Source organism: Perca flavescens, chromosome 3, assembly GCF_004354835.1.
Source record: "Perca flavescens isolate YP-PL-M2 chromosome 3, PFLA_1.0, whole genome shotgun sequence".
In the NCBI taxonomy this organism is placed as follows: Eukaryota; Metazoa; Chordata; class Actinopteri; order Perciformes; family Percidae; genus Perca; species Perca flavescens.
This window is the reverse complement of record NC_041333.1, coordinates 15141741-15162448: the sequence shown is the minus strand read 5'-3', so window position 1 is coordinate 15162448 and position 20708 is coordinate 15141741. Positions and strand designations below refer to the sequence as shown.

The following is a 20708-nucleotide window of genomic DNA, read 5'->3' as shown; positions in this document are numbered from 1 at the left end:
AAAAAACAATAAAACAGTTGTTCTTGAGAAAGACTGGGGTCAACGGGTGGTTTTCCTTTCTTTTTTCCTGGCACTGTCCACATCATTGTTTGTGAATGTGTTTCAGAGAGATAGAGGAAAAAAGAGAGAGAGACCTTGTGCATACAGTGATCCACTGACACTGATAATGTTTCTTGTCATAGCATCCGAAAAATGGAAAAACACAAAGGGTAAGAAGACCGTGATTTCTTTCAAATACCATCATAATTAGTCATATTACTTTTGAAATCATTTCAATGTATTTCTTTTTTAATGTTATGGTATCCCTTTTGACATGGCGCTGATTTTCTGTATCTAAGTCTGTATACTGTACTGCTGCACCTTTTTCTGATTAGGTGAACCCAACACTATTTACATTTGTAACCCTTTAAACCTTGATTAAGTTGCTTTAAAGAAAAAAAAAAAAAAAGAATCCCACACTGTATTTGTTTGTTCCAACACTTCACTGTTGCTGTATGATACTTACAGTAAAATAAATATTCAAAACCCCAAAACTGTGTTTTTTTTTTTAATGGCTGCATAATTTCATACAGTAAAATGGAAATATTCTCATCCCTTCTGCACCATTTACACAATTTTATAAAACTCAGCCTGGCAGATTTAGCATATAGTGTATATGGGCCCTATGGAAGCATACATTTGTAAAGATGGACCCACCAAAGGGGTTGGACTGTGACAAATGAGCCTGCACACTGTTTGCCCTTGTAACTCACTTGAATTGCAAACTAATATGCAGGAAATAAGAACTTCAAAATACTACAGTATGTATTCTTTGGTGCTCCCTCATGAAATATTTTTCCATGGGCGTCTGACAATGATTTTAACAATCAGCACTTGTAATGCACATATAAACAAGGTGATGAGCAATTTACGCCTTCTTGCAAAAGACAATAATGAATAATCTCTGTATGGCAACACTGACACCTCTCTCTAGCATCGACTATAATGCTGGTGATTAATGATTATAGGCAATAAAAATAATGAAATAGAGTTGGTAAATGCACTTTTATTACAATCCACATGTGCTGGTTGCTCCAAATGGAAAGTGAAATGGGACAAACAGAGCAAAGTAATACAGTGATACTTTCAGACCAAACCACAGTACAAAAAGGGCATCAATATGTACAATATATTCATGTACAAAAAAAGCTATTTTACACACAGGTATGAAAAAAATCATACATCTTTGACAAGCTGTAGTATTACAGAGACAATACAGGCAACAGTGTATAGTTTTAAAACAGTTTTCAAAAGGCTTAAAAGCCTTTGGAGCAGGAGTATGCAGCCTCTTTGACAAGTATATGCACTTTGTTTTCTTTTCTTAAAGTAAACGGTCTTTCCTTTTCCCCCCCACATACACTCATAATATACATTCTCTCTTCCACACACACACACACACACACACACACACACACACACACACACACACACACACACACACACACACACACACACACACACACACACACACACACACACAAACACAAACACACTGAGTGTTAAATAAGTATCCATTCAATGATCTCTCTGTCTGTCAGAGTTCAGTCTGAAACAGAAGTGGAGGTCCGAACACCTATCAGATGGCATCATGGACCAGGAGACAGGTTGAGAGGCTCCTAGACGATGATCCTCTAGTTACTCTTGACGGTATCTTAGGCACTCCAAAGCTTTAAGTCTCCAAAATCAATGTAAGAGTCTGATGAGTCTTTCAGTCAAACATGCTGCTTCTTCTCATAGTTAATTAGGTAAAAGACGGCAACACAGCACAAGACCTTTGACCCTTCTACTTAGCAGCCTTCAATGATCTATCTGAGCACATAAAGGTCTTAGGGTCTGGAAACAGGTCCCTGTGAGCGAGAGAGTGCGAAGAACGCAAAATTAAATAAAAAAAAAAAAGCTCCTCAGAGGCTCAAAAGTTAAGGGTCAGGCCTCCAGCTCCTGGTTGTCTGTGTAGTGAAAGCGGTTCAACTTCTCCCTCTCGCGGTTTGAAATGTCCAGTTTGGGGCCGTGGGCTGGCTTTGGTGCTGGAGACGGGTGTGAAGGTGCAGGGGAGGGCGGCAGGGTCAGTTCAATCTCCTCGTAGCAACGTGAGCCTGGAGCAGGAGGGGCTGGAGGGTGTGCGATCGGGGTGGCGGGGGGCAGGAGGGTCACGGGACGGTCCACGTTTCTGATGAGGTTTACAAACTCCCTCTGGTTATTGATGCCTTCTTCCTGTGGGATGGCCTGCTGCTTTTTCCGCTTTCGATGGAGGTGGGAGAAGATGAAGGCACAGGCAGCACAGCCACAGACCGTCACCAAAGCTAAGACGCTCACCAGGATGATGTAGAAGCTGACACCCCCGTTAGTCGTGTCAGACATGGCATCTACAGACATGGAGGCAGAGACAGAGGTCAGTCTAGACTTCATAGAGATTTTGTACTTTTTAAGACACACAACATTTTTCTTACCTTGACAGTGTTGACCAATGCAGGGATTTTTTATGCTAATGCACTTGTTACCATAGTAACCCTCGGGGCATGTACACATGTATCTGCCTTCCATGCTGTGACAGGGTACCCCCTGCTGGCAGGGGTTAGGATTGCACAGATCCAACGCAATCTGAAATCATAGGAAAAAAATAACAAAACAGTTACAGTTACATCCATTTTGACAGATCACATTATTCCAGACATTATTCCAGCTATCTGAGGCTAAGTTGTTTTCATTTACATTCTAACACGTCTAACAAGTCAATGACTTTTATGTAGGCTAACTTACTGGCATACTTTCTTGTTATCAGTAGGCCTATACCGTAAAATATAGAGGTCCCTTTCTTTGGAACAGTTTAAAATCAAATATTCAGAAATGTAAGTGTAATGTGAGTTTTCAAGGTTTAATTAAGAACATCTAAATAACGTAATATTTTTTTTTGAATTTATTATTGATATTTGTATTTGTGTTTGACTGTTCAACATTTCTTTTTGTAATTACACACTATGATGTTTTGCAGATTGAAAAGGACTTGGATGACTTCCTCCACCGCCCATATCTAATGATCACTGTATGCCTTTTACTGTCATGTTTTCATTCTGCAGACTAAGCTAGCCTTAAATTAACATATATGAAGTTTGTCCAACCTCACAGAAGACTCCTGAATATCCCGTGGGACAGTTGCAGGTGAAGGTCCTTCCATCCTTCTCCACACACTGTCCTCCATGCAGACAGGGGGCGCTGTCACAGGGACTTGGACCATTTCCGCAATATTTCCCAGAGAAACCAGGTGGACACAAGCATCTGGACCCTGACAACTGGTCCTATGTGGGACAGCATAGAGTGTGTGTTATTTATATGTATGTAAAACAGAGAGAGCAACGATTAAATAAAGTGGCGGGAAAGGGCAATAAAGAGAGAATATGATTACAATTTAAGTAACAGATAATGGAGTGACAGGAAGAAAGGCGACAATTTGTCATTACACTAAATATGAGAGAGTGAGAGGAAGACAATGAAGCGGGTCAGTGCTGTGACTGATGATGCAGAGATGAAAGGCAAATTAGACAGAGAGAGAAAAAGGCAGCAGAGCCAGGACTCTCACCTCACAACGACCGCCGTTCAAACACAAACCCTGACAGCTGCTGTTCCCTAGAAATCAGAGTAACCAGAAACACTAATTTACTATCGCACATAAATAGGATATGTCTGTGTACATTGTAAACAACAATATACAAAGTAAAAAGAGAACAGACTGGGATTACAGATGTTGCATTACTGTGCAACCAGGATGTCAGATTGCACCTTTATACAGTGATGGGTGAGCGAGCTACAGGAGATAATAGTCAAAAACTTCATACACACTTTTTGGTTAGTGTTCCATTTTTAGAGTATTGCATTGATACCCTGATAGATAGAACTGGACTGGGAGTAAAATGATCTCCAGCCGACAGGGAGTTTGAGCTGCAGGGGAACTGCTGTTTAAACACAATCCACTGAGGCTCTTCATCTTTCACTACCTGCCACAGGACAATCACTTCTTCCCTCTTTTATGTCTTTCCATTCCCTTTTATACTCACTGATGTCACAATTAGGCCCCGTCCATCCAGGAAGGCAGTCACACAAGTATCCACCGATCAGGTTGCGACAAGAGCGGGCGTGGACGCATATACTCATTTCACACTCATTGGTGTCTACAGGGAGAAACAAAAAGTTTCTATAAACACTGATCTGATGAACAACATTTCATCTCTACTGAAGACTTCACATGTAATATATCTGACAGATCTAAACCAGTGATACACTGAGCACTTGCTACATCAGTTCCTCTTTAGTTCTACATCGACACGCTACCTTTCAACCGCAGACAACAGTAGCAGTATTTTTTTTTTTTTTGTGTGCAGTTTGTTACCCAACATCTGTAGAAATGTATGGATGTGTGTGTGGCTCCAGATGATTGCCATGCCAACATACTTTCCATCAGTATTCTGCTCATATGTATTTGGATACTTTAAATCATAATTTTAATCATTTGTCACAGAATTGTATTATTGATGGAATCATGTCAGTCTAATCTTGTTAAACCTCTCACTGAAATGAGATAAAACATCCCATAAAACTACTGAATTTAATTCTCATGTCTCCTACTGGGCCCCGGCAATCTTCAGTCACCTGTTAAATTCAATTTTGAAGTAGATGCTTGAATTGAACTGTGAAGTGGGGAATTGCTGGATGCACACCAACACTTGGAGACAGAGTGTTTGCCTTTATCAAATATTATGCTTACAAATGCACAGTACATCCAAAGTAATGCCTGGCAGCATCTTCTTACATCTTTCCTGTTTATGCACCTGTTTATGCCCCCCCCCGTTCCCACCCTTTGTCGTGTTGGGTGAGTGTAAAAAGACAGGAAACCCTGAGGGCTTGGCTCTTAAAGCAAGAGGAGGTTGCATTGCAAGAGGAGGTTTGAAAGAAACGCTGAATGAATGAAAAGGAAGTAGTCAGTCAGTTAAAGGTAATCTAAACCAATATAAAAATGTGGGGACAGAAGTCAGGTAATAAAAGAGTGAAAGAACTGATAGAAAGTATAGTTGCCTTTCCCCATTTGAGGCACTACTGATGCTCTGCCTCTCAGTTCAGGCTATAAAGAGTTTTATCACTTGTGTTTGAACATTGAGTGTGTGTGTGTGTGTGTGTGTGTGTGTGTGTGTGTGTGTGTGTGTGTGTGTGTGTGTGTGTGTGTGTGTGTGTGATACTATGAGCTACTGACCTGTGATGTGGAACTATGGGGGATTATCAAGTGTCAGAGTGACATATCACTTTAACACAGAGGAGTAGGAGAGGCTGTCATCCTGAAATATGTCTCACTTTTTACTTCATAACCCCCAAGCCACTGTATGTGTGTATATAATATGTCTTCTGTGTGTGTGTGTGTGTGTGTGTGTGTGTGTGTGTGTATGTGTGTGTATGTGTGTCTGTGAGACCTGATTTTATACAATATTCCCTCTGCTGTACTATCTAACACAACAACCCTCTGGGAGTATACTTGTCAATATGAGCAAATGTGGCCCAAAGAGACGTGACAGTGCATTTAGAGAATACTGATTCACAGTCAGGATGGGTTGATAGGAGAATTAAAATGCCATCGGCTTTTTTCTCCCTTTTTAATTTGTGCATTAAATGCATATTTCACTTCAAATAATCACATATTGGTCATTGAAACAGCTTTTGAAACCAGCTGTGAATTACAGCTCAGATAGATTTTGTTTGTTTGAGGATCAGTGTTAAAACTTCTACAAATAGATTCATTTGAGGATAGTTAATATCAGATTTTCTCATTAATAGAACCCTGTATGTAACTGTAGTGACATACTTTAATGATGAAAAATGATCTCTGTTACAAAAAACCCAATATGCTAAACTTTTGAAGCATTACACTCAGATAAAATCCCTTTGCACCAATTTAAGTGTCTTTTCATCTGTCAATCTTAGATTAAAATGTAATATTGTATTGATTAGTTGTGCAATGCAAAGTTTTGGCATTAAATTGGTCCTCTTCGTCAAAAACAATAATTGTGTCTCTATTTGACTTTTAGGTTACTTGCTTCTATTACATTACTTTTGCTTATGGCTGGACATAAGCAAATATTAATTAGGATATATTTAAAACTATCAACATACGTATGGAATATCACAATATATAAAATATATATGCAAATGGCATACAAAATACAAGCAATTAAACTGATGTTCAAACCAATGAACTGTGTTCCACCATTTTGCATTCAGCTACATGTAACAAAACCTTCAATAACTAGTTAAGATTTCCAGTTGAACGCTCCAGAACAGCTGCTGAATGGACATTAATTGACATTGAGAAAACAATGATCAAAATGTATTCACGGCATGATATAGCATGGTTTATCTTTCTAATACTGTATGTGTATTTTATTTGCTAAAATCATGATTGGGATGATTATCCCTTTTTATCAAAAGCCTGAATCTCTGCAATGTCAATATGAAATTTCAATCATGTTGACTAATTCAACCAATACAATGCCTAGCCTTACTTTTACTCTTACTTTTGCTTTTATTTATTCAGCAGCAAAGCTACATTCCCATTGTGTTTTGATATACATTTATATGCAGTGTTGGGAGTAACGCGTTACAAAAGTAACGCAATTGCAGTAATGTATTCCTTTTTGCTGTAACGCAGTAATATAACGCATTACTAATTCAATTTCGGTAATATTATTACCCGTTACAATCTCAGTAACGCGAGTTACAACGCATTTTAACGCAACATTTTTTAAGAATTTCACAACACCGCGAATCATTTGTTCACAGGAAAAAAAAGCCGTGAGTATTATTTCATAACATCTGTGTCCCAACAGGTGACGGTACTGATAGATTTAAACATGTCGGGAATTAATGTTTAGGCTTGCTTACACGTAAATCACTGCAGTTTATCAGCGGTGGAGAGTAACTGCCTGTAGTTGAATCGCTTGACGACCAAAAAGGCTTGTCTTTTACTGTGACCATTTACTGTTCAATATGTTTCTGTCATGAACGGTAATAATTATTACAGTTGCAGTTTTACAAATAATAAAGTGAGCAACTCATGTTGCATCTCAGTAAGCTAGCAAGAGTACACAAGGTACACAACCGACAACTTCCGTGTAGCCTACTTCAAAATAAAAGCACTTCCTGCGACGGTTCGCAGTAAAACTAAATTACTGTTCAACAAATAAGGTTGTGTACCTTTTCACATATCAGCTGTAATCAAGTACTGTAAATAATGTAAATAGTGAGTTTTAATCACACTATAATTGACAATTCCCTTTAGACTGTTTTAAACACTATAAACAACATGAATTTCTTATTCAGGTGCTTTAAACAAACATTTTACAAGAATGCCGTACTTCAACACAACTGTAAGGTACTTTTAATTGAGTATTTTCATTTTCTCCTACTTGCCTATTGTAAGTTTTACTTATCTATTTTTTATTGCTTTAGTTACTTTGCATATTCATATTAATTATACAAAATATTATGAATAATCTGTGATGTATTAAAGTGGATAAAGATGAGACTTTATTGATCCAGTGGTTAAATTCACAAGCTAGCTGCCAAGTTAAACTTCCGCTGTTATTTTGGTGAAAGTAACTCAAAAGTAATGCAAAAGTAGTGTAACGCATTACAATTCAGAGACAGTAATATTGTAATATAACTAATTACTCTCAAATGACAGTAACTAGTAATCTATAATGTATTACATTTTGGAAGTAACTTGCCCAACACTATTTATATGTATATTTAAAACATATAGAACAATAGGCATAACAGACTGCATTATTCAGAGGCATTTTCCCTCTATATAAAATACATGTAAAATGTGTTATGGCTGTTATTTGTGATCCACTGACCCAGCTGGCACGTCCTGCCAGTCCATCCAGGAGGGCAGAGGCATCGGTATCCTCCAGGAGTCTCCTGACATGTTGCTCCACGTCCGCAAGGGCTCCGATCACACCGCCTCACAGCTGGAAAGGGAAAATATTGCACATGAACTACTGGTCAGTGTAATGGGAATATGTGTGTGAATATCAAAGAGAAATGTTGTGTGTGTCCGAGTTTGTGCGATGCCACCGTGTGGACATGTGTGATCTGAAGTGTAGCATGGTATGCGGATTCTTTGGTGGCCCATGTTTTCATTCTCTTTTCTGCTGCTCTGGTTTCTGTGCAAACAGTGATAAATGCAATCATCTGCTGCACGTACATGGCTGTCACCTCAAACCTTTCCCAGAGAGAAGGGAGGAACGAGGGAATTCAAATAAAAGAAATGAGAAAAAGGGGGGAAAATGGAGCTGCCCCGCCTGGCTCCCCTCATCTGAAAAGGAATTAAAAACAGATAAAGACACAGAGGGAATGTGAGGAAAAAGAGATGGAGAGAAGCTCTCATTTTAGGGGTTAACCATGCATGACTTCCTATTAAACATGGCATATTTATGCAGTAGTGCCATCATAACTATTCCCATGCATGACTCTGTGGTATACATCTTCGGTCAAGAGCTCTCTGTCTCTCTCATAACCTTTTTTCATTTACCTAACCCTGCAGAACAACCAGTTTCCATCCTCTTGACCCTGACTCCAACCCTGAGCAATAATAACCCAGTCAAGCTAGCGGCACTTCTCCCAAAACTAGACGAAGAATTCATAACAAACAAAGAAGCCTTTAATTAATATCGGTTATACATATAAATCTTAGTCTGAACGCAGAGCTGTGTTGTGGTTATGGTTGTCATTCCCTGCAAGCCTGACAATCCTCTCACTGTGTATTCCCCAGAGAGACCCACACAACGCATACATAGACAGCAACAAATAACAAGAGCAAAAATAAACTATTACTTTATTTCTCTGTTTGTCCCTCTCCTCTCTTACCCTCTCTCCCTCTGTAGAAAAAAGTGTTCACAAGCCAGCGACCGACGTGCAGCGCTGTTTATCCTGATGGAGGTGAAAGCAGAAGATGTGGAACGCTGCTTGTTTACACACGCAGCTAAAACAGACCGCAACCTTCATGATCCAATCTCACACAAACACACACACACACACACACACACACACACACACACACACACACACACACACACACACACACACACACACACACACACACACACACATTCCTGCTGTATACAGGACACGGACATCATGATCAAGCCCAAGACAGACTGTTGTGACAGCTCAGTTGTTACTTTGCGGAAAAAACCTTGTTTGACCTTTAGTCACGCTTGACAACACGGAGGTGGGAAATCTTACAAGGCATAAGGGCTGCTGTAGAATTTAATACAGTGTGTACCGGGGATCAAGACGTAGACAGATCAAACTATGTTAAATTGAGGGACTCAATGCTTTCTTTAACAATAGTCCTCTGACTAAATGTGCTTACAAATGTGTCTGTGGAAGCTGATTTCTGGAGGCAACTTAGTGTCATCTTAAAGGGGCACTCCATTGTTTAATGTCTTCTGCTTCCTAAAGTTTGAGAAAATAACCCCGACAATGTCATCAGAGATAGCTCGGATTATAGGATTGGGATCATGGGAAATGATCCAACATTTCTGAGGTCATACTTGAAAATAAAAGTCAGGATATTATGGCTTCTTCAATTTTGATCATCTCTTGCAGGTTTCGCAATGCTGCGCGGCAACCGCCCTGACAACCGCCCTTACAACCTATCTGCAAGAGCGTTTTCCCAAAGTTTTTGGTGTTACTTCTGCCCGGCGGTTGCCGTCAGAAGTTCAGCACTGTAAAAATCCAAGTACAAGTTCCTCATATGGTATATTGGTTAAAATGTTCTTTCTTGGACCGGATTGAATGCCATCATGCCATTGTTGTGTCTGAGAATTGCTCCGTCTTATATGAGTAGTAGTCTAGCATTACATATTTTTAGGAGAAAAATCAGGCTACTGTACAGCAAACTACTGTCACCACAACTGATGAGGACAAATGCCAATAACAACATATCATTCCTGTTCTAAACACAAGTGTGTATTGTTTTAATGTTTAGAAGTGGTCTCAGTTTCCTCATAGAGGAAACAAAATCTGATAACATTACATTCATTTGGCAGACGCTTTACTCCCAAAACAACTTTTTATTTTTTCCCCATAAACACACAACACGAGGGAACCGGATGTCGCTGCACAAATTCTCAGATGTGGGATTAAAGTCTGTGCTGATAGTGTTTTAGTATTCTGGTCTGCATGTGTGTCTGATGGTTTGAGCCTATATAGGGAATGCAATTGATACACTATAGTCTTGCAACATTTATACTTGTGTTCCTTTCTTGTAGCCAGTAGCCTACCTGCACAGCCATTATCGGCATCTTCTTTGTATTTCAGATCTAAGTAGTACTTTCTCCACATTACATCAGGAGCAATTTGGGATTCAGTGTTTTCCTCGTTTTACTCAACACTCATACCTGTCTGACATTCGTGAACTCAATCTACCTCATCTAGATCAAAGTCTGGATGTATTTTGATGCAGAACACTATGTCTGAACGAGACCTGCAAGAATTAACCACTAGAAGTCTTGATTCACTGCCATTAAAAGAAACACACGCTTAACTCAGTTTTATCTAAAGTTAAGCAATAAAGTTGATCAAAGATGCTCGACCTCACATTTTCTTGGCAATGCAAATTCATGCCTGTGCACACACACACACACACACACACACACACACACACACACACACACACACACACACACACACACACACACACAGACACAAAGCCAGACACAGGGCGAGAAAGAACACTGATTGCTGTTTGTGTTCAGGCTAATTTAGCTTCCTCTGTTGGATTGATTAGAGTCACTCACTGGCTTTGATCCAAATTAAACACCAAATCACAGACAATCTCACACTGCCCAGCCCCTCAGCTCAGAGTTGTGTGCGTGAGGAGTGTATGTGTGTTTCTGTGTGTGTTGTGTGTGTGGCATTGGCAATCACCATCAGTGCACATGTGTCCGGTCCAGCCGTCGGTACAGGTGCAGCTGAAGCCCGTCGGGTCTTCCAAACAGGTGGCTCCATTCATACACGGGGACGACAAACACGCATGCTCCACTGATGAGAGGAGAAAAAGACGGACAGATGACAATGACAAAAGAGGATATAATTCAAAGGCCCGGCACACCCACATAGGTACTGACAGTTGATATTGTAGTGCCAGTTTACAATGTAAAATTAAAGGTGGTGCAGGTTGCTTATTCTCAAAATGAAGCTGAATTCCTACAATCTCCTAAGAGGATGTTTCTACTTTCTTTCTTTTTCTCCTTGTGTGTGTTTTGAGAAGCAACAGATTTGATTCAACTTTTAAAATGTGAATATTTTTATATAACATAATACTAAAAAAAACATGTTGGCATGAAGTGACATTTTTGTTATGGCAAGCATGTGTATGGTATGAAATCAGCTAAAGAATGAATCGGAATGTGTTCTTTATCTATATTGTTTTTACATTAGGTATTTTCGTTGTTGTATATATTGATGTATATGTTATTTTGACCTTAACTTTTGCTCCCTCTGCCATATATTGTTATCCCTTTTCTTACTGAGCATCTCTTTCATTGATGTAGACAAACGTTATCTGCTGTATCCACATACAGTTTGGTTCATTGGCTGTACAGTATGGTGAAGCCACACTCACCGATGTCACAGTTGCGTCCTCTGAAACCTTCCTGGCATTCACAGTGGTACTCGTTTGGCTCTGTGTTTGTGCAGGTCCCACTGTTCTTGCAGGGCTGGTGGGTGCCACAGTAGTTCAGGTCTGAAACCGTAAAAAAGCATGATTAATGTATGCTTTTCGATTTCAGTTAACAGCACAAAACGGCAGGGAAAAAAAGTATAAATGGATCAAAAGGAACAACTATGCAGATGGATCCAGGTTCACTTCAGCTTGACTTTGTCTCAAGTGAAGAGCGTAACACACACACACACACACACACACACACACACACACACACACACACACACACACACACACACACACACACACACACACACAATGTTCAAACACAAGAGATAAAATTCTTTATATAGCCTGAATTGAGAGGTAGAGCATCAGTAGTGCCTCAAATGGGGAAAGGCAACTATACTTTCTATCAGTTCTTTCATTCTTTTATTACCTGCACACACACACACACACACACACACACACACACACACACACACACACACACACACACACACACACACACACACACACACACACACACACACACACACACACACACACACACACACACACACACACACACACACACACACACACACACACACACACACACACAGAGGCTGAAGTGTGTATCCAGGTCGTTTATCAGTGTGCTGACTGTGCAGGCCAGTAGCGGCCGGGCCTGTTGACTCCAGTGTTGAGGCTGATTAAAGCTTTCTCTAATGATCTCCCACAGTCTCTTTGTCTCACCACAGCTCTTTGCAGAGCCTTTTTGAATACACAAACAGGTTATGACCCCACCTAGCTAAGAGCCCAGCCCCGCTCACATTCACCTTACCCAAGGCTATCGCCTTTCCTCTGCACAATACACCGTCCCGTGGGCTCCCCCGGTTCCCAGCTCCCACACTGGGACAGAGGTGGGAGGAGGGCTGTTATATTCTGGGATAATGTTGGAGGAACTTTGCTACAGTGTGGTGGGAAAAGTTAAAGCATGGAGGGTTAAGCCTTGAAGGAGCTTTTGTTTTACGTTGTATGTTTTGGGATGTTAAATCAATCAGAAGAAGGAAAACAGATCAACACACAGAAATGAAACGCCCATGTTAGTACATCTGGGCCTTCTTTCATTCTTACTTCAAAACATTCAACTTTTAATGGGTCCCATATCTGACCTTTGTCACACAGTAGTCCTCCCCAGTTAACGTCGCATGCACACTGCCAGGGCTCGGTGCAGCTTCCGTACACACAGCCAGGGAACGTCACACACTGGTCACACAGAGGGCCCTTCCAGCCATAATGACACCTGAAGAGGAAAAGCAAAGAGACGTTTGTTCGTATCACGTTCATGGTATTGATAGTATCTGTTCTGAACCAGTTCCTTTAAGTCACATACCGACATATGGAATTTAAACTCCAGGCATCTAATCCAGGTTTAGGTTAAAAAATAGCATTTTATATATATATATATATATATATATATATATATATATATATATATATATATACACACGTGAATATTGGATTTTAGCTACGCCAGACATAATGGGTATCATCTGTGAATGACTGAATGAAGAGAGAAAAGGTTCAGGAAACAGCAGGCTTTGTATCACTGTCTAGTTTAGTAGACACTACATGTAGTGAGCGGCTACATTCATCTAGACACAGTCATCTAGTGACTGTATCTGCCTACATTGTGGCACTAATTTTTAAATCATATCATTGGATCAATCATATCGTATCTGCTACTTAACTGTCATCTATGTAAATTATTTAATTCATAATTATCAAGTTTTCTCTCTTACGTTCTTCGGACTTACTTGCATTCTGCAGGCGCAGTACAGAAGCCGTGGACCTGATGACACCCCTGCCTACACACCGCTGTGAACAAAGCATATGCGCGCACACACACACACACACACACACACACACACACACACACACACACACACACACACACACACACACACACACACACACACACAATATTATAGACTAGAAATCAGCAACTATGAAGCTGAAGTAATATTCAGTTGAGTTACAGGTCATTAAAACCTGCAATCTACACTGAATATATCTGGATCACTGCTAATGCTAACAAAATAACCGCAGATATCACCAGATATGCAAAACACACGCTTTATAGTGCATCATGAGATAGGTGTTATAAGGTAGATGATGCATGGAGGTACTGTCACCTCAAGAAAATCTCAATATTACCTCAATATTTGATTGTGAGACTATTTACTTCAACAGTTTAGCTACTTAAGGTTTCCAGCTGAAGAGATTGAAAACTCCCTGAACTTGGTCATGGCCAGTAAACTGCAGGGGGTAACAGAGGGACCGCGGTTAATTTTTCAGACTTCCTGCATCTCTGCAGTCCAATCAGCGACCTGCTGAGGAGGAAGTCAGATTTAGTGAGACACGGGCGGGATGGGCAAGGCTGCAGGATGTCCGTAAACTAGCCATTTGTCCTTCAGGGTTTCCATGGTTTCAACTCTGGTTTCCTCCATTCACTTTTACATTCGCAAAATGATGGCAGTGCTCCTCCGAGGTCACACAGCATGGGCATCCAGCTGATGAGTCACAGACAGACAGAGAATAATCCCCCCCACACACACACTCACACATGCACACACTGTCCACTAAATCCTCTAGGCCTACTCTGCATTTTTTGGGTCCGAGCCTTGTTTTACCTGACAGATTTTAGAGTTTGTGCATGTGTTTGTGTAAATCCAAAACAACACATCTACCATTTAAAGCTGATGACACTGGTTCGTGGCTCAAGTTTATTTTAACAGCCATTAATCCCAATAAGAGTTTTACAAGGCTTCAGAGGCCAAGATCAGAAAGGAAAGGACAACCTGATGGAAAACCTTTTTAGGAAACCTTGGAAAGGATCACTACAGAGGAAACCCCCTGCAGGGAAAGAGGGAAAATAAATGGAAAGCAAAAACATTTTCTATTTTTTTCTCAACAGTGGCCTCAAGTCACCCGGAAAATAGTAGATGAATATTTTCTAGCAACAAACGTGCGTGTGTGTCCATAAATTAACACTTTTAAATCCCTTACATTTTTAATACAACTATATGATGGCTTTATAGTTGTCGTTACACAAATGTACCTTTTTTTTTCCTTGGTATGTTTAAAGGTCTCATGACATGGTGCTCTTTGGATGCTTTTATATAGACCTTAGTGGTCCCCTAATATTGTATCTGAAGTCTCTTTCCCAAATTTCAGCCTTGGTGCAGAATTACAGCCACTAGAGCCAGTCCCATAATGAGCTTTACTTAGGATGTGTCATTTCTGTGTCTGTAGCTATTGAGGAGGAGAGAAGGATGGGGGAGGTGGAGGGGGGGGGGGGGGGTGTGTGTGTGTGGCCTTGACCAACTGCCACTTTGCTCGTTTGAAAGCCATGATGTCTCTCTCTCATGGGTGGGCCAAATTCTCTGGGTGGGCAAAGCAGAGAAAGGGGAGGTAACCTTGCTCCTTATGAGGTCATAAGGAGCAAGATTCCAGATCGGCCCATCTGAGCTTTCATTTTCTCAAAGGCAGAGCAGGATACCCAGGGCTCGGTTTACACTTATCACCATTTCTAGCCTCTGGGGGACCATAGGCAGGCTGGGGGAACGCATATTAATGTTAAAAAACCTCATAAAGTGAAATTTTCATGCCATGGGACCTTTAATTGCATTGTACATTTCTCTGTAAAGCATTCACATCATTTTCTGTTTTTTAATGCCCTATATATACACATTCTTTACTTTATATCATAACTGAGTGTTTTGAAAACTACGCTTGTGTTTTCCATCCATCCATCCATCCATCTTTGTCCGCTTATCCGGTGTCGGGTCGCGGGGGGAGCAGCTCCAGCAGGGGACCCCAAACTTCCCTTTCCCGAGCAACATTAACCAGCTCCGACTGGGGATCCTGAGGCGTTCCCAGGCCAGGTTGGAGATATAATCCCTCCACCTAGTCCTGGGTCTTCCCGAGGCCTCCTCCCAGCTGGGCGTGCCTGGAACACCTCCCTAGGGAGGCGCCCAGGGGCATCCTTACCAGATGCCCGAACCACCTCAACTGGCTCCTTTTCGACGCAAAGGAGCAGCGGCTCTCTCCGAGCTCCTCACGGATGACTGAGCTTCTCACCCTATCTCTAAGGGAGACGCCAGCCACCCTCCTGAGGAAACCCATTTCGCCGCTTGTACCCTGGATCTCGTTCTTTCGGTCATGACCCAGCCTTCATGACCATAGGTGAGGGTAGGAACGAAAACTGACCCGGTAGATCGAGAGCTTTGCCTTCTGGCTCAGCTCTCTTTTTCGTCACAACGGTGCGATAGATTGAATGCAATACCGCACCCGCTGCGCCGATTCTCCGACCAATCTCCCGCTCCATTGTCCCCTCACTCGCGAACAAAACCCCAAGGTACTTGAACTCCTTCACTTGGGGTAAGGACTCATTCCCTACCTGGAGAAGGCATTCCATCGGTTTCCTGCTGAGAACCATGGCCTCCGATTTAGAGGTGCTGATCCTCATCCCAACCGCTTCACACTCGGTTGCGAACCCGATCCAGTGAGTGCTGAAGGTCGCAGGCCGATGATGCCATCAGGACCACATCATCTGCAAAGAGCAGCGATGAGATCCCCAGCCCACCAAACTGCAACCCCTCCCCACCCCGACTACGCCTCGATATCCTGTCCATAAATATTACAAACATGATTGGTGACAAAGCGCAGCCCTGGCGGAGGCCAACCCTCACCTGAAACGAGTCCGACTTACTACCGAGAACCCGGACACAGCTCTCACTTTGGTCATACAGAGATTGGATGGCCCTGAGTAGAGACCCCCTCACCCCATACTCCCGCAGCACCTCCCACAGTATCTCCCGGGGACCCGGTCATACGCCTTCTCCAAATCCACAAAACACATGTAGACCGGTTGGGCATACTCCCAGGCTCCCTCCAGGATCCTTGCGAGAGTGAAGAGCTGGTCCGTTGTTCCACGACCAGGACGGAATCCGCATTGTTCCTCCTCAACCCGAGGTTCGACTATCGGCCGAACCCTCCTTTCCAGCACCTTGGAGTAGACTTTACCAGGGAGGCTGAGAAGTGTGATACCCCTATAATTGGCACACACCCTCTGGTCCCCCTTTTTAAAAAGAGGAACCACCACCCCAGTCTGCCACTCCTTTGGCACCGTCCCAGACTTCCACGCAATGTTGAAGAGGCGTGTCAACCAGGACAACCCCTCCACACCCAGAGCCTTGAGCATTTCTGGACGGATCTCATCAATCCCGGGCTTTGCCACTGTGTAGTTGTTTGACTACATCAGTGACTTCCGCCTGGGAAATCGACGACAATCCCCGTTATCCTCCAGCTCTGCCTCTAACATAGAGGGCGATTAGTCGGATTCAGGAGTTCCTCAAAGTGCTCCCTCCACCGCCCTATTACCTCCTCAGTGGAGGTCAACAGTGTCCCATCCTTACTGTACACAGCTTGGATGGTTCCCCGCTTCCCCTCCTGAGGTGGCGAACAGTTTTCCAGAAACACTTTGGTGCCGACCGAAAAGTCCTTCTCCATGTCTTCTCCAAACTTCTCCCACACCCGCTGCTTTGCCTCTTTCACGGCAGAGGCTGCAGCCCTTCGGGCCCTTCGGTACCCTGCAACTGCCTCCGGAGTCCTCCGAGATAACATATCCCGGAAGGACTCCTTCTTCAGTCGGACGGCTTCCCTGACCACTGGTGTCCACCACGGTGTTCGTGGGTTACCGCCCCTTGAGGCACCTAAGATCCTAAGACCACAGCTCCTCGCCGCAGCTTCAGCAATGGAAACTTTGAACATTGTCCACTCGGGTTCAATGCCCCCAGCCTCCACAGGGATGCACGAAAAAGCTCCGCCCGGAGGTGTGAGTTGAAAGTCTGTCGGACAGGGCCTCCTCCAGACGCGTTCCCAATTTACCCGCACTACACGCTTTGGGCTTACCAGGTCTGTCCAGAGTCTTCCCCACCCCTGACCCAACTCACCACCAGATGGTGATCGGTTGACAGCTCTGCCCCTCTCTTCACCCGAGTGTCCAAAACATACGGCCTCAGATCAGATGAAACGATTATGAAATCGATCATTGACCTTCGGCCTAGGGTGCTCTGGTACCAGGTACACTTATGAGCATCCCTATGTTCGAACATGGTGTTCGTTATAGACAATCCATGACTAGCACAGAAGTCCAACAACAAACAACCACTCTGGTTTAGATCAGGAGGCCGTTCCTCCCAATCACGCCTCCAGGTGTCTCCATCATTGCCCACGTGTGCGTTGAAGTCCCCCAGCAGAACAATGGAGTCCCCCACTGGAGCCCCATGCAGGACTCCAGTCAAGGTCTCCAAGAAGGCCGAATACTCCGAACTCCTGTTTGGTGCATATGCACAAACAACAGTCAGAGTTTTCCCCCCCACAACCCGCAGGCGTGGGAGGCGACCCTCTCGTCCACCGGGGTAAACTCCAACACAGCGGCGCTCAGCCGGGGGCTTGTGAGTATCCCCACACCCGCCCGGCGCCTCACACCCTGGGCAACTCCGGAGAAGAAAAGAGTCCAACCCCTTGTGTTTTACAAATTTTTATTTCCATTAATTTCCATATAGTATGAAAGTCAATTTGCTTACTATTTGCTTTTATACTTATTTTTGTCAGATAACTCATTGACCCATTGCACAACCTCGCAACAATAACTGCGATGCAGACTTGGTGTTAAAGGAACCGTTCGACATTTTGGGACATATGTGTTTTTGTCGAGAGTTAGATGGGAAAACTTACTCCACTTTCATTAATAGGAAGCCAAGCCAGCGGCAGGTTAGCTTATTTTAGCACAAAGACTAGAAAAGCTAGCCTGGTTCTGTCCAAAGGTAACAGAATCCACCTACAAACACCTAAAGCTCTCAATTAACATGTCTCGTTTCTTTTATTTGGACATAAACTGACATGTAAAAACAACTTGTTGCAGTTGTATGGGGGTTATACAGGTGGACATACAGTATGTTGTCATGCACTCTAACACACTACAGATTTAAGTTTCCCCTCTCACCTTCTTTGCACTCTGGCCCCGTCCAGCCCTCCATGCAGACCTTGGAGCCACTGGGGTCACAGTTGAAGTGACCGAAGAAGTCATCGCGGGCCCTGCAGAACTTGTTGCAGAAAGGTCCGTAGTAGTTTGAATCACAGCGGAAGCGAAGCCGGTAATGAAGGCTGAGAGACCGCCCGTGGTGTCGGTACGTCTGCCACTGTTCACCAGGGTTCAACATGGAAGAGAGGAGGACTCGCTCAATCAATTGACCTAAGGGAGGAAGGAAGGACAGACTTTTCAGAATTTTAAGATTTAGATTAAAACATGATCCACCATTATTTTATATTTTTAGAAAAACATTGCTTAAACCTGCAGCAGACACATGTTACACATTCAGCAGTTATGGAGCAATGTTGGCATTCATTTGGAGTTTCTGGCCACCTGGCATATGAAAGCCCAGTATTCAATCTCCTCTGTTTTGGACAGCAACTCCTGAAGAGAATATTTGGCTCTTTAGCTGCAGTTTTTAGAGCTTTGTTGCTAAAAACAGCTCCCTGCTGCTGCTGGAAACAACACTGATGAGAGCATTGAGGCTTAACCAAAACACTAAAGTTTTATGCCAGAACACTGAACTGAAAGTAAAAACCTACGCAGACCTGAGAGAAACTACTGAGTCGGGTGGTAAATCTCTGTGAGTTCGTCACCCGTTTCACATTACTCATAGCCATTTGATCCATTGTGACTATAATCCATATTTTCTTGTCTTAAGGATTTGGGGAGCAAACTAAAGAAACAAATCCAATATGAATACTGATGGAGACAAGGGGCCAACTATAGGACCAGAGTAAAGGGGTCGGGGGTCTGCAGAGAAAGAGAGAGGGCAGCCTGAACACCAGAGAGGACCAAATGAGGCCCGGCTGGGGCAGCGCCTGCTGCTCATGACCCCTGGAGGGGATTTCCCAGAGGCGCTGTCATCCCCAATTCAGTTATAATCTCCTCTGACAGGGTATTAACACACACAAAGCACCGAGAATATGTGTGTGTGTGGGTATATCTGTGTGTCTCAATGTATGTATGTGTGTATTTAAGAGATGATGGTGAGGATAAAGGGAAAGATTGCGAGATAGTAATGCAGAAAAGGAAGCCTTGTTGGAAGTAAGTCAGTGACAGTGTTGGGCAAGTTAGTTCCAAAATGTAATACATTATAGATTACTAGTTACTGTCATTTGAGAGTAATAGTTATATTACAATATTACTGTCTCTGAATTGTAATGCGTTACACTACTTTTGCATTACTTTTGAGTTACTTTCACCAAAATAACAGCGGAAGTTTAACTTGGCAGCTAGCTTGTGAATTGAACCACTGGATCAATAAAGTCTCATCTTTATCCACTTTAATACATCACAGATTATTCATAATATTTTGTATAATTAATATGAATATGCAAAGTAACTAAAGCAATAAAAAATAGATAAGTAAAACTTACAATAGGCAAGTAGGAGAAAATGAAAATACTCAATTAAAAGTACCTTACAGTTGTGTTGAAGTACGGCATTCTTGTAAAATGTTTGTTTAAAGCACTTGAATAAGAAATTCATGTTGTTTAGTTTAAAACAGTCTAAAGAGAATTGTCAATTATAGTGTGATTAAAACTCACTATTTACATTATTTACAGTACTTGATTACAGCTGATAAGTAGCCTACACGGAAGTTGTCGGTTGTGTACCTTGTGTACTCTTGCTAGCTTACTGAGATGCAACTGTTATGCATGTCTATGGATGCAACCTATGGATACAACATGTCCGTCAAGCTAAGTTGCTCACTTTATTATTTGTAAAACTGCAACTGTAATAATTATTACCGTTCATGACAGAAACATATTGAACAGTAAATGGTCACAGTAAAAGACAAGCTGTTTTGGT

The 20708-nt window shown here is 42.4% G+C and overlaps 1 protein-coding gene across 2 annotated transcripts in view; it reads right to left on the bottom strand.

Annotated features, from left to right (window-relative positions):
• Nucleotides 1–1025: 1025 nt before the first annotated feature.
• LOC114552547 (protein jagged-1b) overlaps nucleotides 1026–20708 on the bottom strand; it is a 48247-nt gene continuing 28564 nt past the window's right edge. For both annotated transcript variants that reach the window (XM_028573436.1, XM_028573435.1), the window contains exons 4-14: nucleotides 18807–19055; nucleotides 13552–13612; nucleotides 12907–13037; nucleotides 11711–11830; nucleotides 11014–11127; nucleotides 7935–8048; nucleotides 4089–4202; nucleotides 3614–3660; nucleotides 3156–3332; nucleotides 2487–2637; nucleotides 1026–2402 (exon numbers count right to left, since the gene is read on the bottom strand). In XM_028573436.1, the coding sequence (XP_028429237.1) occupies nucleotides 1963–2402; nucleotides 2487–2637; nucleotides 3156–3332; nucleotides 3614–3660; nucleotides 4089–4202; nucleotides 7935–8048; nucleotides 11014–11127; nucleotides 11711–11830; nucleotides 12907–13037; nucleotides 13552–13612; nucleotides 18807–19055 (1718 nt within the window). In that variant the 3' untranslated portion in view covers nucleotides 1026–1962. The remainder of the gene's footprint in view (nucleotides 2403–2486; nucleotides 2638–3155; nucleotides 3333–3613; nucleotides 3661–4088; nucleotides 4203–7934; nucleotides 8049–11013; nucleotides 11128–11710; nucleotides 11831–12906; nucleotides 13038–13551; nucleotides 13613–18806; nucleotides 19056–20708) is intronic.